An 18043-nucleotide genomic window follows, 5' to 3' on the forward strand; every position below is an offset into this window, starting at 1 on the left:
TTATATTTAAATGGAGCAGGAACTGATACCTAAAGTAGAAACCACTTACATAAAGTTTAAAAAAACCTACCACATAATGATATGTAAATTTGTGGCTATATAAATATGTAGTAAAAATTTTAAACCATGCATGGGAATAATGAACAGTGAATTTGGGATAGCGGTTACCTAACAGGGACACACATGGAGTTTTAACTATATGTATAATGTTTTAGTTAAAAAAAAAAAATTGAAAACAAATATGTCAATATTTCACTTTGGTGAAGCCGAGTAGTGGGTATACCATTGTTTATTTTACTATTCTCTCTTCTTGTCTGTACATTTGAAATATTTCACTATAAAAACAAGTAATAGATTAACAACAAACAAAATGGGTAAAAAGTTTTGAACAGGGAATACATGGAAGGAGAAATTCAGTGGCCAAGAAACACCTCACTGGCAGTCATGAAATATTTTAAGGTTTCTTTTCTTTTTTTTTTTTTTTTTTAAAGATTTTATTTATTTATTTGAGACAGAGAGAATGAGAGAGAGAGAGCACATGAGGGGGGAGGGTCAGAGGGAGAAGCAGGCTCCCTGCCGAGCAGGGAGCCCGATGCGGGACTCGATCCAGGGACTCCAGGATCATGACCTGAGCCGAAGGCAGTCGCTTAACCAACTGAGCCACCCAGGCGCCCTATTTTAAGGTTTCTAATAAGCATATTTGTGACAAGTAACATGGTATACCTTATTTATTAAATATCCTTATAGTTTTACTCAATAAACTGAATGCATTCAATGTGATTTATTTTCTACAGGCCCACACAGCATGAATTAAGACTTTATAAACAACAGGTGAAGAAACTGGAGAAAGCCCTTAAGAAAAACATCAAGTAATTATACCTTACCAAAGTTAACAGATTCGTTATGGTTTTGTATTATATTATTTTTATTACCTGTAAGTTTACTTCGTGCTTACCTCATAGTGGCCTTAGCTTGAAATTACCAGACTGATGGGGGAAATGACATAATAGGATATTTCTGGTTCCACAGTTTAAAAACAGTTTCTACTGTGTTGAATTTGGCTATATATTTATCTTAAGAACAAAAAAGGGCATTTACCTGATGTAATAAGGGCAAAGATTTTAACTAGAACATTGTCTTTGGAAACCATAGAGGAATTGCAAGTGAATCATTGAAATTAGACATGACAAGCCCCCAATTTTTGTTGGTGCTAGTCGTGACCTGAATAATACACAGCCTTATCACACTTCAAAAGTACTAGAATGAATGCAGTGAGCCATTCACATCTCTCACTTGTACTTTTCTTGACTTTGAGAAGCACAGTCTCAGAGGAGTTTGAAAAAGTTGGTCCTAAATAGTTGGTAGTATTTTCTGAAGATTACCTGGTGTACTCTTTCATTCGAGGGAATGGGACTTGAAGAGGTAGTGTGGGGAGCATTGGGAGGAAATATTTTGAAAACTATATGAGTTAATATATGCATTAGATGTATTAAGTCACTTGTATTAGCATAAGTTGATTCAATTTTCAGGGACAACTATGTTTCTTCCTTCCCATGGCAACACATGCCACTGTGAAAGGCAAATATTCTGGACATCCAAGGATTAACATACTAAGTTAAATTAAGATAGGATAGAAGGAAAACTAAAAAAGAAAAGAGAAATGGAAGGTTTGGAAAGGCTGCATTCATTAGTTCACTTTTTTTCCCTTCCTACTATTCCTTAGTATTTTGGGTACCTTTAGTACTTCCTACTATTTGCTTGGCATTCTGGGTACTGGAATTGCAGTGATAAGCCAAATAGTAAGGTCCCTGACCTCATGGAGATTACATGAGGGGAGAAGGACAATGAAAAAAATAAATAAGACCATTTTGATGTAGTATAAGTACTAAGTGTAAAATAGTATGAGAGTTGCTGTTGTGTGAGTTTAGACAAGAGGTGGTGGTGACATGGTCACAGAGGGCAGTAGTGGCAAAGGTGAGAAGTGTCTGGAATATTGGAGGTAGAGCTGATAGGACTTGGTGATGGATTGGATGGATATAGGCAGCTCAGGGGGAAAAAAAATCAAGACTCCTTTAAGTTTTAGGCCTGAATAACTAGATAGTTATTGGTGTCAAAATGAGATTGGAAAACTGGTTGAGAAGCAACTGGGAAAAGGAGGATGAAAGGAGATAAAAAGAGGAGAAGGTGTAGATAGATGTTATATGTGAATATATGAAAGTCTTCATAAGGAAATGAAAGCCTGAAGAAACAGTTAAGCCTGAGCCTTCTTATACTACTTTTGTTGAAGAGTGGAAAGTTGTAGAAAAACATGATAGGACAAAAGGGTATGAGTTAAGTATACTGGGGGAAACTCAGATTCTTTCTTGGAGTCCCTCTGTCTCCAGAAATAAAGATGCTCCTTTCCTTTGGGTATTGGAGGGCACCTATTACATGAGGGTCTTATGATCTGCTTCAGGAGAGGAGGAGGAGGTCAGAGAGCCTTTCCTGCACCTGCCATGTCTCAAATTCCTTTGGCTTAAAACATTTCCTATGTCAAATGGCATATTTTGGAGTGGCATGTCCTGATCCTCTTCAAAGGAACTTTACTCACTTCAAGGCAAGTATATTAGGGAAGACACACACACATATACATATGTGCACTTATGTATACGTAGAGATAGGTAGTCAGTCTTCATTATTCACAGATTTCATATTTGTGAATTTGCCTACCTGCTGAAATTTATTTTTAACCCTCAAATCAGTAGTTGTGGCACTTTGATGATCATGAGAGGACATGCCCAACATACACATTTCCAGCTGTTGAACAAGGTGATGATCTGTCCTCTTGTTTCAGCTCTTATAACTGTAAACAAGCATCCTTTTTGTTGTCATAGTGCCACTTTTTTGTTTGTTTGCATTTTTGCACTTTTTGTTGGTGATTTCTCCAAGATGGCCACTAAGCATAATGTTGAAGTACTGTGTAGTGTCCTTTCCTGGGTGGGAAGAAGGCTGTGATGTGGCTTACAGAGAAAATACATGTGCTAGATAAACTTCATTTAGGCACGAGTTATAGTGCTATTATGAGTTCAATGTTAATTAATCAACAATATTAAATAAGGTGCTTTTAAACATTGACATACATAAAACAAGCTTATATATTGATCACTTGAGGAAAATGTTATCAGATGCATGCAGGAAACTGACTGTATTAACCCTAGGAGCAATGGCTCAATCTTTGCTAATTCAGTGTTTATGGTGACTTTATAGAACATAACTACCACAAATAACAAGAATCGACTGTATATCTCTTTGTTATTGTTCATTTTGGGCTATTTTCTTTATTTTTTATTTTTATTTTTTTTTAAAGATTTTATTTATTTATTTGACAGAGAGAGAGACAGCGAGAGAGGGAACACAAGCAGGGGGAGTGGGAGAGGAAGAAGCAGGCTTCTGGCTGAGCAGGGAGACTGATGCGGGGCTCGATCCCAGGACCCTGGGATCATGACCTGAGCTGAAGGCAGACACTTCACGACTGAGCCATCCAGGCGCCCCTTGGGTTATTGTCTTTAGATTGACTTTTCACGATTAACCTTTAAAATTATGATTCAGAATTAATCCCTGCTGTATTTTTCTGTTGAATTTTGAAGAAATTAATTGTGCTTTAGAAATTTAAATTTGGAATTTAAAAAATTAATAATTTTTTTTTTAGCTTTGGAACTTTTGTAGAATCTAGATGTGGAAACAGGGAATTAGGAATGTTAGATAACTTGCCTACAATCATACAGATGGTATGTGGAAGAACTTGGAAAGAAATTAGATCTGTACCCAGTCATTCTGACTCCAAAGCTCAAACTCTTAACCATCATACTAATTAGAACCAAAAAACACCTGATGAAAAACATTTTTTTAAGGTAAAACTTTTCAAATTCTTATTTTCTGCAATGGCAGAGGTAGAATATTTTTTAAAGAACTACTATGTTCTTTTAAAGAACATAAATGTTAGAGAACTAAAGAACTAAATGTTAGGCAAATAATTTAAAATAAAATACCCTGTCAGCCCAGTGAATCCTCTCCATATATGTAGAAAAAATGTTTTATTACTGAATAAACATCCAACCAGACTGTGATGTACATTATAGGCAGTCTGCTAAAGAGATTACACAGCCAGAAGGAAATCTCATTCTTTTATATAGCCAGGCATGTACAATCCATTACATATATTGTATGTGAATTGTCTTTATCCTAGGGAAAAATAAAGCTTCCCGTGTTTTTTTATGATAAGCAGCAGCAAGTTACAACCTAGAGCCAGGAGCCTAGGCTAAACTACCGCAGAAACAGGGAGATGTCTACATTTCAAAAAGGTGGTTCAAAGGCTCCTAAGAAAGAAAGACATTCCTAGGATGTAAACTTGGCAGGAGGCTTATTTAAATCTTAAAAAGATTTACATACTTCTTAAAGACACAGAGAAAGGATTTACAACTGCAAGTTTTCCAAAGGAAATGCTACAAGAAAAGGAGGGGAAAGGCTCTCTCTTTCACTTTTAGAACCTGAGAAAATTCAATTTTTGCTTTAGATTTGTTGCCTTTCAACTAACCACCTTCAATATCAAATGAGTCTATTTGATGTGGGAAAAAAATGGACTTTTCTTGTTTAATATTACAAACAAGGTTGATCATAAAATTTGGTTGTTAGGAGGTGATCAAATAGGTCTGCCAGTACAAGATAAAGGTACTACACTAATCATTACCATTTAATTTCAATGATATTTATATTTCGCTAGGCGAAAACAGAATCAGAATCCTGTCACTCTAGTGTTGAGTTGATGTATGGCGAGGTGGTTAGGACAGTGAACCAAGCTGAAATGAACAATCAAGGCTTTATTCACTTACTACTATAATGTAAGCAGCCAAAAAGTATTCCATTTTTAGTGTTCCATTTTCCTCTATGGAATGACACCAGGCAAGGGTCAGTGAATGACATGCTGCACTGATAGGAGGAAACATCTCACTGCCTAGGAGCCCTGCACAAAAGACTCCTGCTGTTTCATGGGCCTAGTGGGAGCCTGGGAGTGGAAGATACTGAGAGTGGAGAAAAGTAGGTTAGTTAAGACTGCCCCCACCCCATAAGGAGAAGTGAAAAGTACCTTAGGGTCACCCCAATAAAGATGCCTCAGGATGGAGGCATCTGGACTAATAATGCTGGTGTGGGAGTTGCAAGGAAAGGGAGAAGTAAGGGGGGCTGAGTTCTAGACAGCAGCTCCCTCCACAGATTGCAGTGCATAGGCTGTGCTCCAAGTCTGATGTGGGAGGGCAGCTTTCCCCCATGAGGCTTTCTAGGCAGAGCCTTTGTAATTGGCTGAAAGATAACATGTAGGATCTTAGCCTGGAGCTGGACTTCTCTCCTAAAGAAACAGTTGCCTTCAGAGTTGTAGCACTGGAGTTGATAGATTGAAGGGAACCACCCTTTTCATCCTAATCGTATAAAAAATCCTAGGAATGTGGAGAAAAGGATTCAGGGAATGTATAACTCTGAGAGGCTCACACTGGTATATATATGTGTTTTGTATCTTTGTGGCAAGATAAGCAGGTTTTTTTTTTTTTTTAAGATTTTTTATTTATTTGACAGAACGAGAGCAGAAGCATGGGGAGCAGCAGAGGGAGAGAGAGAAGCAGGCTCCCCGCGGAGAGGGAGCCCCATGCGGGGCTCAATCCCAGGACCCTGGGATCATGACCTGAGTGGAAGGCAGATGCTTAACGACTGAGCCACCCAGGCGCCCCAATAAGCAGGATTTTTTAAAACAAAATTGGCATTCCACTTTTCAGCTTGTTCCTCATCTCCAGAATGGAGTCATCATGAATCATGGAAAGGCTTCATCCAGACACAGTTAAAAGCTATAAAATACCTGAACATAGAAACATGTCTTATGGAGATGTCTATAGAAAACAGGAGACAGCACAGCACATTTTAAGCTGGAGGTGCAGTTTGCTGGGTTTCCCAGACTCTACAAAGAAACATAGCTGTTGCTGCTGGCTGCATGGAATAAGTATCTGTTAAGTATGTGAAGAATCCTTTAGCTACTCTTAAGGAATTTTTATGGCCTTTAGGCCCTCCTCACTGCTCTGGAGACAACAGAATAACCCTAGTATATTTCTGAGTACAGCCTATACTGCTAAAACACATTTCTAAAACATCAAGGAAGTCATATGCAATTGGGAAACAGGGGAATGATTAGTAGTGTAAAATAGACATTACATTGTTCACAGGGTTTTTCCTAGGTACAAGGAATTAGAATAGCAGTAGTACAGCTTTCAGCAAGGGGAAAACCTTTGCTAGTACATAGGCAACTGCCCCCTCAGCTCTATTTTAAGAAAATTTAAAATGAGAGGCTGCACCCAGGGCTCCCTCCTTGACCCTCTGCATTAGACAGACTCCAGGCTGGAGGCAAGTTGCACTTCCTCCCTTGCCTGTTTGAACCTCAGCTTCTTCGGCCTGGAGTTGGATCCATTTCCATCTTCATAGTCTTGGCATTCTCAAGCCAACATTTCTGCTCTGTGGTCTGTGCATTTTTAATATCCCCTGAGGCAACCTATAGACATACTGGGGCTGTCTAACCTCCTGAGGGACCGACCGGTGGTGGTTCTCTGGTTACAAGCTGCATCAATTTTATGTAGTCTGGTTTCTAACACTACTTTTCTCCTGAACTCTGTTATTTTTACCTTTGTGGTTTTGCAGAAATACAAAGTTTTCAGGAATATTATGCTTTGGCTGATATTTACTGTGAGACCAGGCAAACCAAAGGTCAATATCCCATGAGTCCCTAGCTTTCACTAATCATCATCTTCTGTAAACTTAGAAAAACAATGAGATGAAATGTATACATGTTGTCAACCAAGAAGGAACTGATTGAAAATTTAAACAAACAGATACTTATTTGGGCAATTAGAATTGCAATCTGGGAGACACAGATTCAGGTAGAAACCTGAATTGTGTTCTGAGGGAGACAAAGAGGAGGCAGAATTATAAAGGTGAAAGGTAATAAGTGCCATTCTCCTTTAGGTCCTCTATGCAAAACGGTTTGAAACTAGGTTAACTGGGATGGGTTGAGCTAATTTAATATGCATGTGAGGTATTGAAACTATCATGGTGAGGAGGACTGAGGGCCACAGCTGGCTGAAAAGTTTTTAAAAGTTTAGTTTCTTCCTATTAGGATATGCATAAAATCCTCCTCCCTTTTGGCCCCCTGGCCCTATTTTAAGAGACTCTTAGCTAGTCTTGCTTGCTCCATTTTGAAATATTCGTTTACAATGTAAAGTGCTTAAAAGAGTTCTTCATAGAGAATGTTCTCAATAAATGCAATTATCATCATCACCATCCTAATATAAGTTGATTATTGTCATTAAATGAGGGTATGTCTTTATTCATGTAGTTAATTGAATCATATATCATTTCCCAGAGTGACTGTAACTAGTACTTTCAATTATGTATTTAGGTTACTATACTGACAGCTAAAATGTTATATATCTATAGCGTAATATTTATTAATCAGACTTGCAAACAGTTCAATGATAAGTTAAACATTTTCACCTGAGTGAAAGGTTAACTAACATTTAAATTCAGATGTATCAGTTTACTTGTATTCCCATTAGAGAGCATATTGGCTTTTCTGTGTCCTGTTTGTATTCTAGATAATATGCTCCTGGCACTGCCTTCAGCAAAACTGTAAAGTATATGAATTTAGTAAATAGGTGGGAAGTCAGGTGGAAAATGGATTGTGAGGGGCGCCTGGGTGGCTCAGTCGGTTAAGCAACTGTCTTTGGCTCAGGTCATGATCCCAGGGTCTTGGGATCAAGCCCCACGTCAGGCTCCCTGCTCAGCGGGGAGCCTGCTTCCCCCTCTTCCTCTGTAGCATCCCTTGCTTGTGCTCCCTCTCACGTACATGCTCTCTCTCACTCTCTGTCAAATAAATAAATAAAATCTTAAAAAAAAAAAAGGAAAATGGATTGTGAGGTCTTTATATCTACTGGATGAAGGAGATTGACTTTTTACCTAGAACTAATGCCACTTATTAATATTAATTTGTTTTTGGCATATACTCATCAGAGAGCAGAGAAAAGCAATTGAGTGAAGATCAAGGGTAATACATATGACTGGAATAGATAATTGTAGGGTAATAGTAAGAGATGAGGTAAGAAAGGAGTCATGAGGAATATTGGGTAACAGCTACTGGCATTGAGCTGTTCAAATGCTGACCTAAGGAGATTAGGTTTAGTTCACAGAGCAGTGGGAAGCCATTGATTGTTTTGTTTTGTTTTTAAGATTTATTTATTTGAGAGAGACAGGCAGAGGACGAGGGGGGGCCGGGGGAGGGGGAAGAGGGAAAGGGAGAGAGAGAAGGAGACTCCCTGCTGAGTGCAGAGCCCATGCGGAGTTCGAACTCAAGACCCTGAGATCAATACTTGAGCGGAAACCAAGAGTCCAACGCTTAACCAACTGAGCCACCCAGGTGCCCCGCCATTGATTTGTTTTTTAGCCGGCAAATGACATGATGGAATATTGCCTTTTTTTTTTTTTTTTTTCAACAAGTGTGGAGCCCAACTCAGGGCTTGAACTCACAACCCTAAGATCAAGACCTGAGCTGAGATCAAGAGGCTGATGCTTAACTGATGGAGCCACCCAAGTGCCCAGGAATATTGCTGTTCTATTTTAGAAATAGCAGGTCAAGCTCATTAATGAGTCATGAGTGGATTTAATGGGTCAGGGTTCTGCAGGAAACTGATAGGCATACTCAAATTTAATGTGGTTAATTTGAAATGGGTTTTAATCATTTTTTTCCAGAGGCATGGTGGGTGGGAGGAGAATGTTTACTACAGCCTGACATAGGAGATATTTGGTGAAGGGAAAGGGTTTGCTACTAGGTGGATACACTCATACATAGGTTTCTAGGCAAAGAAACTTTGTCAGATTTCTGGTAGCCACTTGGAACAGTGGTCTCTTGGGTTTCCATGCCCTCTTGACTAGCCCAGGCATCACTGTTGGTTGTTCTTTGGTACAAATACAGTATAAAAAAGGAAGAACCGTACTGTCTAGTTCTTGCTGCTACAGTGCCCAGATTGCCCTGAGCATTGCTCCTTGCTCCCTTTACCTATAGCCTCCAATCTCAGAGTACCTTGGAAGTTGCTTTCATCATTTCCTGTAGTTCTTTCCTATTCTACTTTTTGCAAGTGTCGGGGTATGGTTAGAACTTTCTTCTTCAGTCTGATCCCTTTTGTTTTCCGCGATTTCTTCTAATTTGTGGTCTATTGAGGGGGCATTCTTGTTTTCCAGTGACAATATGACTTACAAAATTAAATGTAAAAAATGTGTGTGTGTATAAAATGTATATATATGTAAATATGACATAAAGCTGTTGGAGGGTTAGGGGTGCCTGGATGGCTCAGTCAGACTCTTGATTTCAGCTTGGGTCATGATCTTGGGGTCATGGGATCAAGTTCTGTGTCAGCTCTGCCCTCATCGGGGAAGTCTGCTTCAGATTCTCTCCACTTCCTCTCCTTCTGCCCATTCCCCCACCCCACCCCCTGCTCATGCACACACTCTCTCTCTCTCAAATAAATAAATCTTTAAAAAAATTAATTTAAAGATGTTGGAGGGTAGCTGAATCATTGACTCAGTTTGTTGTCTTAATCCAGTGTCTAGGAAAGTATTTTATATTATCTTGATTTATTTTTTCCCCTTTAGATTACAGGATCTTATCAGTCAAAAAAAGGCAGAGGACCCAGAGAAACCAGATGAACCCAGCAAAGATAACCAGCGGCAGGCCCTAATTGACCAGAGATACTTTCAGGTATTGAACAACTGGCAAAGAGACTGGTTATTTGTAGTGAAACCTTGGTTTCTTTTTTTTTTTTTTCAACTTTTTATTTGAATTCCAGTTAACATACAGTCTAATATTAGTTTCAGGTGTACAGTATAGTGATTCAACACTTCCATGCAATCAACACCCGGTGCTCATCACAATGAGTGTACTCCTTAACCCCTATCACCTATTTCACCCATCCCCCCCCCCCCCCCCCCCCCCCCCCTCCCTTCTGGTAACCATCAGTTTGTTCTCTGTAGTTATTTTCCCTTTTTGGTTTTGTTTTCTTTTTAATTTTTAAAATTTTTTACATTTTTAAGTAATCTCTACTTGCAACCCTGAGATCAAGAGTCACATGCTCCCCTGACTGAGCCAGCCAGGCGCCCCTGTTTTGTTTCTTGAATTCCACATATGAGTGAAATCATGTGGTGTTTGTCTTTCTCTGACTTATTTCACTTAGCATAATACTTTCTAGCTCCATTCGTGTCCTTGCAAATGACAAAAGTTCATTTTTTTATGGTTGTGTAATACTCCAGTGTGTGTGTGTGTGTGTGTACACACATACACACATATGTATATACATACATATATATGTATGTATGCATGTATATACATATGTATATGTATATGTATATATACATACGTATATATACACACATACCACATCTTCTTTATCCATTCATCAATTGATAGACACATAGGCTGTTACCATAATTTGGCTATTGTAAATAACGCTGCTATAAACATCAGAGTGCATGTATCCTTTTAAGTTAGTATTTTTGTATTCTTTGGGTAAATACCTAGTAGTGCAGTCGCTGGATCCTAGGGTAGTTCTATTTTTAACTTCTTAGGGAACCTCTATGCTGTTATCCACAGTGGCTGTACCAGTTTGTATTCCCACCAACAGTGCACGAGGGTTTCTTTTTCTCCACATCCTCCCCTACACCTTTTGTTTCTTGTGTTGTTGATTTTAGCCATTCTGACAGGTGTGAGGTGATATCTTGTTGTAATTTTGATTTGCATTTCCCTGATGGTGAGTGATGTTGAGCATCTTTTCATGTGTATGTTAGCCATCTGTATGCGTTCTTCAGAAAAATGTCTATTCATATCTTCTGCCCCTTCCCCCCCCTTTTTAAAGAAAGGCAGACTGCCACATGTAGGGCCTCATTTGGATGTGGTCTAGAACCTTGAAAACTTGACTACCCTACATTCTCCTACAAATGGACCTTGAGAGCTTGTTTGGAGGTTCTAGTAGGGGAATGCAGCTACTTGTATACCCTTGACTGAAGAATAGTCCTCCTCAATTGGGGAAGGTCGTCCTCTTTGACCAAACCTGCAGCTTCCAGAGGGATGCACATGGAGTGGTGAGGGAGGAAAGGGACACTTGCCTAGCCAGCCAGATCAGCTGAATCAACCCTGGCGATCAGTGGGGTGACAGATGTCACAGCCAGATTGCCCCCATATCCTGCCCATTTTTTAATTAGGTTGTTTTTTGGGTGTTGAGTTGTATAAGGTCTTCATATATTTTGGATATGTCCCTTTATCAGATATATCATTTACAAATATCTTCTCCCATTCTGTAGGTTGCCTTGTTTCCTTCTCTGTGCAGAAGCTTTATTTTGATGTAGTCCCAATAGTTTATTTTTGCTTTTGTTTCCTTTGCCTTAGGAGACATATCTAGGAAGAAGTTGCTACAGCTAATGTCAAAGAAGTTACTGCCTGTATTCTCTTCTAGGATTTTTATGGTTTCAGGTCTCACATTTAGGTCTTTAATCCATTTTGAATTAATTTTTGTGTATGGTGTAAAAAAGTGGTCCAGTTTCATTCTTTTGCATGTTGCTGCCCTGTTTTCCCAGAACCATTTGTTAAAGAGAGCTTTTTCCTATTGGATATTCTTTTCTTCTTCATCGAAGATTAATTGACTGTATAATTATGGGTTCATTTCTGAGTTTTCTATTCTGAGTTTTATTGATCTAGGTGTCTATTTTTGTGCCAGTACCATTCTGTTTTGATTAGTATAGCTTTGTAATATAACTTGAAGTAGAGAATTGTGATGCCTCCAGTTTTGTTTTTCTTTTTCAAGGTTGCTTTGGCTATTCAGAGTCTTTTGTGGTTCCATACAAATTTTAGGATTATTTGTTATAGCACTATGAAAAATCCTGTTGGTATTTTGATAGGGATTGCATTAAATGTATAGATTGCTTTGGGTGGTATAGACATTCTAGCAGTATTTGTTCTTCCAATCCATGAGTTTGGAATGTCTTTCTATTTCGTTCTATCATCTTCAGTTTCTTTCATCAGTATTTTATAGTTTTCAGAGTACAGGTCTTAAACCTCTTTGGATAGGTTTATTCCTAGCGATCTTATTGTTTTTGGTGCAATTGTAAATGGGATTGTTTCCTTCCTTCCTTCTTTTTTTTTTTTTTTTTTAAGTTTTTTTTTTTTTGAGGAAACGCACAGGGGGGGGGGGGGGGGGGGGGGGAAGGGCAGAGGGAGAAGCAGACTCCCCTCTGAGGAGGGAGTCCTAAGTGGGGCTCAGTCCCAGGACCCTGAGATGATGACCTGAGCTGAAGGCAGCCACTTAACCAGCTGAGCCACCCAGGTGCCCCTGCAAATGGGATTGTTTTCTTAATTTCTCTTTCTGCTGCTTCATTATTGGTATATAGAAATCCAGTAGATTTCTGTACATTGATTTTGTATCCTGAGACTCCACTGAATTCATTTGTTAGTTCTAACAGTTTTTTGGAGGATTCTTTCAGGTTTTCTATGTGTAGTATCTTGCCATCTGCAAATAGTGAAAGTTTCACTTCTTCCTTACTGATTTGAATGCCTTTTATTTCTTTTGTTGTCTGACTGCTATGGCTAGGACTTCCAGTACTGTGTGGTAGGAGTGGACATCTCTGTCTTGTTTGTGACTATAGAGGAAAAGCTCTCAGTTTTCCCCATTTAGGGTATTAGCTGTGGGTTTTTCATATATGGCCTTTACTATGTTGTGGTATTTTCCCTCTAAACCTACTTTGTTGAGGGTTTTTATCATGAATGGATGTTGTACTTTGTCAAATGCTTTTTCTGCGTCTGTTGAAATGATCATATGGTTCTTATCCTTTCTTTTTATTAATGGGATGTTTCATGTTGATTGATTTGCAAACATTGAACCATCCTTGCAACCCAGGAATAAATCCCACTTGATTGTGGTGAATGATTTTTTAAATGTATTGTTGGATTCGGTATGCTAGTATTTTATTGAGAATTTTTGCATCTGTGTTCATCAGAGATATTGGCCTGTTCTCTTTTTTTGTGTGGTGTCTTTATCTGGTTTTGGTATCAGGGTAATGCTGGCCTCATAGAATGAATTTGGAAGTTTTCCTTCCTTTTCTATTTTTTGGAATAGTTAGAGAAAAACATGTATTAACTCTTCTTTAAATGTTTGGTAGAATTTGCATATGAAGCCATCTGGTCCTGGACTTATGTTTGTTGGGAGTTTTTTGATTACTAATTCATTTTATTTGCTGGCTATCAGTCTGTTCAAGTTTTCTATTTCTTCCTGTTTCAGTTTTGGTAATGTTTCTGGGAATCCATTTCTTCTAGGTTGTCTAATTTATTGGCATATAGTTTTTCATAATATTCTCTTATAATTGTTTATATTTCTGTGCTTTTGGTTGTTACTTCTCTCTCATTTGTGATTTTATTTATTTGGGTCCTTTCTCTTTTCTTTTTGATAAGCCTGGCTAGAGGTTTACCAATTTTGTTGATCTTTTCAAAGAATCAGCTCCTGGTTTCATTGATCTGTGCTAGTTTCATTGATCTGTGCTATTGTTTTTTTAGTTTTTATGGCATTTATTTCTGCTCTAGTCTTTATTTTCCTTCTCCTGGCTTTGGGCTTCATTTGTTCTTTTTCTAGCTCCTTTACGTGTAAAGTTAGGTTGTTTGAGATTTTTTCTTGCTTCTTGAGGTAGGCCTGTATTGCTATATACTTCCCTCTTAGGATTGCTTTTGCTCCATCTCAAAGATTTTGGACCACTGGGTTTTCATTTTCATTTGTTTCCATGTATTTTTAAAAAAATTTCTTCTTTTATTTCCTCGTTGACCCATTCATTGTTTAGTAGCATGTTGTTTAACCTCAATGTGTTTGTGCTCTTTCCAGATTTTTCCTTGTGGTTGACTTCTAGTTCCATAATATTGTGGTCAGAAAAGGTGCATGGTATGATTTCAGTCTTTTTTTATTTGTTGAGGCCTGTTTTGTGACCTAATATGTGATTTATTCTGAAGAATGTTCATGTGCACTTGAAAAGGATGTATATTATGCTGTTTTAGGATTGGATGTTTTGAATATATCTGTTAAGTCCATCTGGTCCAGTGTATCATTCAAAGCCTTTATTTTCTTGTTTATTTTCTCTTTAGATGATCTGTCCATTGATGTAAGTAGAGTGTTAAAATCCACTACTATTATTATATTTGAAACTTGGTTTCCATCTCAGTTTACTAAATTATCAGGTGGTAAGGAATATTTGTGTTTGTGTGTGCTTATCCTGTCTTACCATGACATATCTTCTTGGCTAAAAACATTGTAGGTAGCTTGACTTAGATTTTGTCTTACTCCTTGAAAGACTTTGGCCTAATTCAAAGCAGGGTAGTAAAAAGCTGATAAGATTTTTAAGATTTTGGGGTGCCTGGGTGGCTCAGTCAGTTAAGCATCTGCTTTCGGCCCAGGTCATGATCCCAGAGTCCTGGGTCAGGTTCCCTGCTCAATGGGGAGTCTCTTTCTCCCTCTTCCTCTGCCCTTCTCCCCTGCTCGTGCTCTCTCTCTCTCTCAAATAAATAAATAATAAAATTTTATTAGCTAAGTATAATAAAAAATAAAGGATTTTATAATCCTTTTTCCTATTCTCCTCCCTTAAGCCATTTCCCTTTTTATTGTTTGTGTTTTTGCTGTTGTTGGTATAATTATTATTGTTGCTGTTATTATTATATATGTAAATCTATTTTCTTAAGGTCCTTACATAGTTTTGTTTTTATTTAGATATTTAGTCCATATAAACTTTAATTTTCTAAGTGGTATGATGTAGAGATCTAACCTTGCTGGTTTTATAGACCATTTATTGAATAGATGAGTGATTAAGCCTATGTACTGACTGAACTAGGCCTATGCTCATATTTTATTGGACCCACACAGGGTTTTTTAAACTTTGAATTAAATACCAATATTTTAAAAATTAAGATATTTTATTTGTTAAGTTCTTATTTCTAAGCTTATTTCTAAGCTTCTCTTAAAAAGCCACAGAATCAGGGCGCCTGGGTGGCTCAGTCGTTAAGCGTCTGCCTTCGGCTCAGGTCATGGTCCCAGGGTCCTGGGATCGAGCCCCGCATCAGGCTCCCTGCTCTGCAAGAAGCCTGCTTCTCCCTCTCCCACTCCCTCTGCTTGTGTTCCATCTCTTGCTGTGTTTCTCTCTGTCAAATAAATAAATAAATAAAATCTTAGAAAAAAAAACAAAGCCACAGAATCCAGGGGCACCTGGGTGGCTCAGTCGGTTGGGCGTCTGCCTTCAGCTCAGGTCATGATCCCAGGGTCCTGGGATCGAGCCCCGCATCGGGCTCCCTCTGCTTGTGCGCGCTCTCTCTCTCTGTCAAATAAATAAATAAGATCTTTAAAAAAAAAAAAAAGCCCACAGAATCTGGCAACAAATTCCTGCATAGTCATTATCAGGGCAGATATCGTAGGCATAAGCCTCTCCCCTGTCACATATGGGCCTGTATTCTTCAGTTAGCTACAGCCCTTGGCCATCCTTGTTTCACTCAGTCATGGTCTTACCTTGCTTCTAGAGGCATTTGAGTTTACAGTTTCTCATAGACCATTCTTTCTCTACTTCATTGAAATGAAACCTTTATCATATCTACTCATATGCATAGGTTTGTGTCTAGATTCTCTAGTCTGTTCCATTTTTATACTATTGCCATATTCTTTTAACTTCTGTAATTTTATAGTAGGTTTTGATACCTTTTAGGGTAAGAATCTTGTCATTGTTCTTATAAAAATTTTTCCTTTGCTATTTATTCTTCTGGATGAACAATTTGTCAAAATCAAAAATAGATCCTATTGAGATGAACTATAATTGGATTAACTTTTTAGATTAATATTTGGAAAGGTGACACCTTTATAGTTTTGAATCATCTCATTCAGAAATATGTCTCTAATTTTACATGGGCCTTCTTTTGTAGCCTTGAATAAAGTTTTATATATTTTTAAATTTAGCTCTTGAGTATTTTTTGTTAGGTTTATTTTCCTAGGTATTTTATAACTTTTATTGCTATTGAGAATAGCATCCTTTTTTCCATTACATTTTCTAATTGATTGTTGCTGGTTATTCATATATCTCTGAGTTGATTTTATTTCCAGGCACTTTTCTGAAAACTGTTTTTTTGTTTTTGTTTTTCTTTTGATAACTCTCTTGTACCCAGCATGTAACTGAATTTCTTTTATTCCATCTTGTTTCTTAGATACAATTTGAGAGGCTTTGTCCTTTAACAGGGAATAAAACCATTCATGGATATTGAGACCAACTCATATATCTGCTTTTATTCCTGACATTTTTCTGTTTTCTATATATGGTTTTTGGTTCTGTTCTTTTCCTGACATTTGCTGGGTTGAGATTTGTCTTTTTTTCTCTTCAAGTACTTAGGACATTTGTCATCTTAATTCTTTTCTATTTGTCTAATGATTACTCTTAAGATACAGTTTTTATCCATAGCAAGAGTTTATTAGTATCTACAAACTGTTTCTGAATAGATAAGGCCTATTTTTGAGTTTTTTTTTTTTAAAATTCCCATCTCTCTCGTAATTGTCATTTTACTGTTTCCCCACTGTTAATACATATTTTGCTGCCATTCACCTGATTGTGATCAAGTCATAAGAATATGCTCTGCTGTCATTAATAATTCTGTGGAGGGGAATTAATTTTTCCATTGAAATGTGTTTAAATACAAGAGAAGAAAATGTTGAAATACTCTCTTGAACTCAAAACAAAAGCACCTCAGTAAACATCTGAAATCTTAGTACCAAGAGACCTGTGAGTTATAGCTTGAAGTATGAGTAGGGACAAAGATTTGAGATCAAAATAGTATCTTGTTTTTATACTTATATAGCTATTTATTAAATGGTATGGGCTTGATGGTGGTAAATAAGGAAATGGCTTTACTCTTCTTTGTTTAAACTTGCTGTTTTGGGTCTTCCTTTCCTCTCCTTGGTAGAACTCATAGCTTTTGGCAGAGGGGTTATAGTCACATACTGTACATATTAAGATACTTAAGATTTGGGCGCCTGGGTGGCTCAGTTGGTTAAGCGACTGCCTTCAGCTCAGGTCATGATCCTGGAGTCCCTGGATCAAGTCCCGTATCGGGCTCCCTGCTCAGCAGGGAGTCTGCTTCTCCCTCTGACCCTCCCCCCTCTCATGTGCTCTCTCTCTCTCATTCTCTCTCTCTCAAATAAATAAATAAAATCTTTAAAAAAAAAAAAAAAAAGATACTTAAGATTTACTCCAGGGATTGATGATATTAGGGAATTACTGTTAAATTTCTTTTTTTTTAAGATTTTATTTATTATTTATTTGAGAGAGAAAGTGAGAGAGCACAAGCAGGGGGAGCGGCAGAGGGAGAGGGAGAAGCGAGCTCCCCATTGAGCAGGGAGCCCTATGTGGGACTCCATCCCAGGACTCTGGGATCATAACCTGAGCCAAAGGCAGATGCTTAACTGACTGAGCCACCCAGGTGCCCCTAATTACTGTTAAATTTCTTATGTATAATGTGTTAGGATTTTGTAGGAGAATATGCTTACTTTTAAGAGATGCATACTTAAGTATTTGAGGGTTAAGTTTTATCATGTCTATTTTCTTTAGAAAGTTCAGCTAAGTGAGCAGATATGGGAAAATGTTAACAATTGTTAAATCTAGGCAGAGATTATGTGGGTATTTATGATGGTTCATTTTATGTATCAACTTGACTGGGCCACAGGGTGCCCAGATACTTGGTCAAACATCATTCTGAATATGTCTGTGAGGTGTTTATGGATGAGATTAACATTTGATTTGGCAGACTGGGTAAAGCAGATTGCCTTCCCTAATGTGAATGAGTCTCATTCAGTCATTTGAAGACCTGACTAAAACAGAGGGGCTGAGTAAGAAGGAGCTCCACTTGACTGACTGCCTTTGAGCTGGGACA

The 18043-nt window shown here is 37.9% G+C and overlaps 1 protein-coding gene across 5 annotated transcripts in view; it reads left to right on the forward strand.

Annotated features, from left to right (window-relative positions):
- Positions 1–18043, forward strand: part of CEP70 (centrosomal protein 70) — a 105808-nt gene that overhangs the window by 75606 nt on the left and 12159 nt on the right. For 4 of the 5 annotated variants that reach the window (XM_032408613.1, XM_032408612.1, XM_032408610.1 and 1 more), the window contains 2 exons: positions 795–869; positions 9715–9820. In XM_032408613.1, coding sequence (XP_032264504.1) covers positions 795–869; positions 9715–9820 — 181 coding nt within the window. The remainder of the gene's footprint in view (positions 1–794; positions 870–9714; positions 9821–18043) is intronic. The other variant, XM_032408614.1, reaches the window with a different exon arrangement.

Source organism: Phoca vitulina, unplaced genomic scaffold, assembly GCF_004348235.1.
Source record: "Phoca vitulina isolate PV1807 unplaced genomic scaffold, GSC_HSeal_1.0 scaffold10, whole genome shotgun sequence".
NCBI classification, from domain to species: Eukaryota; Metazoa; Chordata; class Mammalia; order Carnivora; family Phocidae; genus Phoca; species Phoca vitulina.